Genomic DNA, 3,754 nt, shown 5'->3' on the forward strand with positions numbered 1-3,754 from the left:
AGTACAGAAGAATCTAAAAAGGGGAGTGGTAAAGAAAACGGAACTGAAAGTGGCGGAGGTAAAGGGGGGAAAGGCGAGAGTGGCGTGAAAGACGAAACAAAGGCAAACAAGACCAAAACCACTAACGAAACTTTGAATGGCGTGAAAAACGAAAGCAAGAGTGACGTGAAAAACGGAACTCTGAGTCGGCCGAAAGTCAAACCTGGAAGTGGCAAAAACACGACAGGGGATTCTGACTCAAGTGACATTGAAAGCACTGAAGAATCCGACTTTGAACAAACAACTGAAGATGAAGAAAAGGAGAGAGCTAAAAGTGAAAAGAAGGCAAAACAAGCGGAGGAGAAACAGAATAAAGGCAAAACAACTGAAGATGGAACGACTGGCAATAGGTCGATGAAAGTGGCAGACCAAGCAAAGAAAACCGAAACGACTAAAGGTGGGGAAAATGACGAGAAGGTGAAGGAAGTGGCAGACGAAACGAATGAAAATGGAACGACTAAAGATGGAGAAAATGACGACAAGGTGAACGAAGTGGCAGACGAAACGAACGAAAGTGGAACGACTAAAGATGGAGAAAATGACGAGAAGATGAACGAAGTGGCAGACGAAACGAACGAAAGTGGAACGACTAAAGATGGAGAAAATGACGAGAAGGTGAACAAAGTGGCAGACGAAACGAACGAAAGTGGAACGACTAAAGATGGAGAAAATGACGAGAAGGTGAACAAAGTGGCAGACGAAACGAACGAAAGTGGAACGACTAAAGATGGAGAAAATGACGAGAAGGTGAACAAAGTGGCAGACGAAACGAACGAAAGTGGAACGACTAAAGATGGAGAAAATGACGAGAAGGTGAACAAAGTGGCAGACGAAACGAACGAAAGTGGAACGACTAAAGATGGAGAAAATGACGAGAAGGTGAATATGGCAGACGAAACGAACGAAAGTGGAACGACTAAAGATGGAGAAAATGACGAGGTGAAGAAAATGGCAGACGAAACGAATGAAAGTGGAACGACTGAGGATGAAGAAAATGACGAGAAGATGAAGGAAATGGCAGACAAAACGACTAAAGATGGAGAAAATGACGAGGTGAAGGAAGTGGCAGACGAAATGACTAACGATAAAAAACATCACAAGAAATTGGCAGACAAAAAGAAAGAAAAAAACACTAAGGCTGAAAAAAAGGACAAAAAACTGGCAGACGGAACAAAAAAAGAAAAGAAAGTGAAAGACAAACCGAAGGATAACGAGACGACTATGGCTAATAAGAAGGAAAAGAAAGTGACAGACAAACCGAAGGATAACGAAACGACTATGGCTAATAAGAAGGAAAAGAAAGTGACAGACAAACCGAATAAAGACGAAACGACTATGGCTAATAAGAATGGAGTGGCAGACAAAAGGAGAAGTAAGAAGGAACCGAAGTTGGTCATAGCGCCGATGGAGGCGACACAACCGAAGGTAGAAATTGAGACCAACTCGAAGTTGACAAAGCTAGACCATTGAAAATAAGTGACGATGATAGGGAAGATATCAATGACGAAGACAGAGATGAAAGTGACGAGACGGTGACGAAAGTGGCAGACGAAAACAAAGGATAAAGCCGAAATAGAAACTAATAGAAGAAATAAAAATAAAGAAATAACGAAGAGAAAGCTACCGAAAGATACGATACTGAAAATGGCAAAAAGACAACGAGGAAGAAAATGACCTCACATTCACTAGCGAATTACCCAAGAATCCATGTTGAAGTTTTCGGTAAAATCTGGTTTTGAAATCGATGCAAAAAAGTTCAATCGGCTTGAGATAGTGAAAATAAGAAAAAAACAAACAAACTAAGGCCTGAAATTGAAGAAAAAAAGGGGTTAGTGGAGATAGGCCTACGGAAATAAGCGTATTATTGGCGATAAATGTGATAGAAACCAATAGTGACCGAAGCATGTGGTTATTTATAGAATTTGTATTTATTTATTTGTTTGTTTCTTTCTTTTTCCTTTATTTTCTTTTTGCTAGTCTTTTTGGTTTTAGTTCTCTAATTTCATTATTTATCTGCTTATTTGTTTTTATTCTTTATTATGTAGGAAGACAGATGTTTGATATTGTTGATGACGTATTTGATAATCATTCGGAATTTTTTGATAGTGAAGGGTGATAAAAAAAAAATAGTTATGTACACTGATAGGATGAATTCAAGTATGGAAGTATTTTTATGGTGATAAATTCGTACGTGATTTGATAGAGATATCTGATGATAAGGAACTTGTAGTTGAATTTTATGATATAAAAGGCGGCAAGCAATTATAATTTTTTTTTTCTCTCATTTCTGAAGGCTACTGTATTTATGTATCGGTATAAATCAAGTTTCTATTAAACTCCGTTCTGCATATACGTCTTTTCCTTTCATAATGATAAAGAAAAGTAGATAAAAAGAGAGATTAGGATAAGAACAACAAAAACAGAAATACGTAAGCATGCAGCCACATAAACTCGTACATACATACATACATGCACAAGCAAGAGAATAGGAGAGAGAGAGAGAAATGTAAAAAGAGATGAGAAAATAAAAAAGAAGGGAAAGAGAAAGATCTGATGAAGTATACGAGAGATAAATGATAGTGAGACGGAGAGGAAGAGAGAAAGCAAAGATTACAGAAAGATATGAACACGGATGGAAACTGAGAGAGAGAAAGGAGGGAAAGAAAAAAAAATAGAATAAGACAGAAAGAGAATGGGAAGAAGATGGAGAACCAGAAAGGGACAAGGAGAATGAATAGAAATAGAGACGAATAAAGTGCACAAGAAACATAAAGATGAAACAGAATGCAAGACAGTTCGATATCCTCGGAAACAGTACAGCTTTCCCAGATTTTTTTTATTATCAAATGAATATTCTTCACATGAATAAACGTGAAAGACAATACACTCACTGAAGCCTGAAAGACAAGCAAGATGATCCTCCTCCTCCTGCCTTCACTTCTATCCTCTATCTCTATCCTCCCTTTCATGCAACCACTTAACCTCATCTCTCTTTATCCTCTTTCTTTCCCTCTACCTTCCTAACCTCATTTTTTGTTTATTCTCTCTTTCCTCCCTCTTTTTTTCCCTATAAGCCCTTCCTCCCCTTCCTTATACTTTCATGAACCCCCCCTTTACCCCCTCTTTTACCCCCCACCCCCTCTTCGTCTACCCTTAACCCCCCCCCCCTCCCATGTATGTCCAACTTCTCTCTCCTCCTCCCTTCTACTCCCACCAACCACCTCTTCTCCCTCCTGTCTACTTTCTCTACCCCATCCCCCCTCTCTAATCTCTCTACCCCTCCCCCTCTAGTTTCTACCTCTACTCCCCGTCTTAACTCTCTAACTCCCACTCCCCCTTTGACTATATCCCACTCCTCCACTCTTATCTCTCACCCCCCTCCCCCCCTCTAATCTCTCTATCCCCCACTCTACCCCCCTCTGTCACCCCTATCCCCCTCCCTGCACCCCATCTTCCTCCCCTCCCCCAAGTCTACCATCTACTATACACCCCTCCGTTATTTCCTCTCTAACCCCCTCCACACTCCCCCTCTCTAACCCCCCCTCCACACTCCCCCTCTCTACCCCCCTCCACACTCCCCCTCTCTACCCCCCTCCCCACTCCCCCTCCCCACTCCCCCTCTCTACCCCCCTCCCCCCTCCTCCTCTTTACCCCCCTCTCCCCCCTCCTCCTCCTCGGGCGAACCTGTGCGAAACAGTCAAGTACGTCCAGGATT

The 3,754-nt window shown here is 41.6% G+C and overlaps 1 protein-coding gene across 3 annotated transcripts in view; it reads left to right on the plus strand.

Moving 5' to 3' along the window:
• The window catches only part of LOC113828817 (cylicin-2), a 5,360-nt gene extending 3,522 nt beyond the window's left edge, over positions 1-1,838 (plus strand). For 2 of the 3 annotated variants that reach the window (XM_070133257.1, XM_070133256.1), the window contains exon 2: positions 1-1,838. This exon is cut by the window's left edge and continues 346 nt beyond it. In XM_070133257.1, the coding sequence (XP_069989358.1) occupies positions 1-1,509 (1,509 nt within the window). In that variant the 3' untranslated portion in view covers positions 1,510-1,838. The other variant, XM_070133258.1, reaches the window with a different exon arrangement.
• Positions 1,839-3,754: the final 1,916 nt, after the last annotated feature.

The sequence above is a fragment of the Penaeus vannamei genome, chromosome 18, assembly GCF_042767895.1.
Source record: "Penaeus vannamei isolate JL-2024 chromosome 18, ASM4276789v1, whole genome shotgun sequence".
In the NCBI taxonomy this organism is placed as follows: domain Eukaryota; kingdom Metazoa; phylum Arthropoda; class Malacostraca; order Decapoda; family Penaeidae; genus Penaeus; species Penaeus vannamei.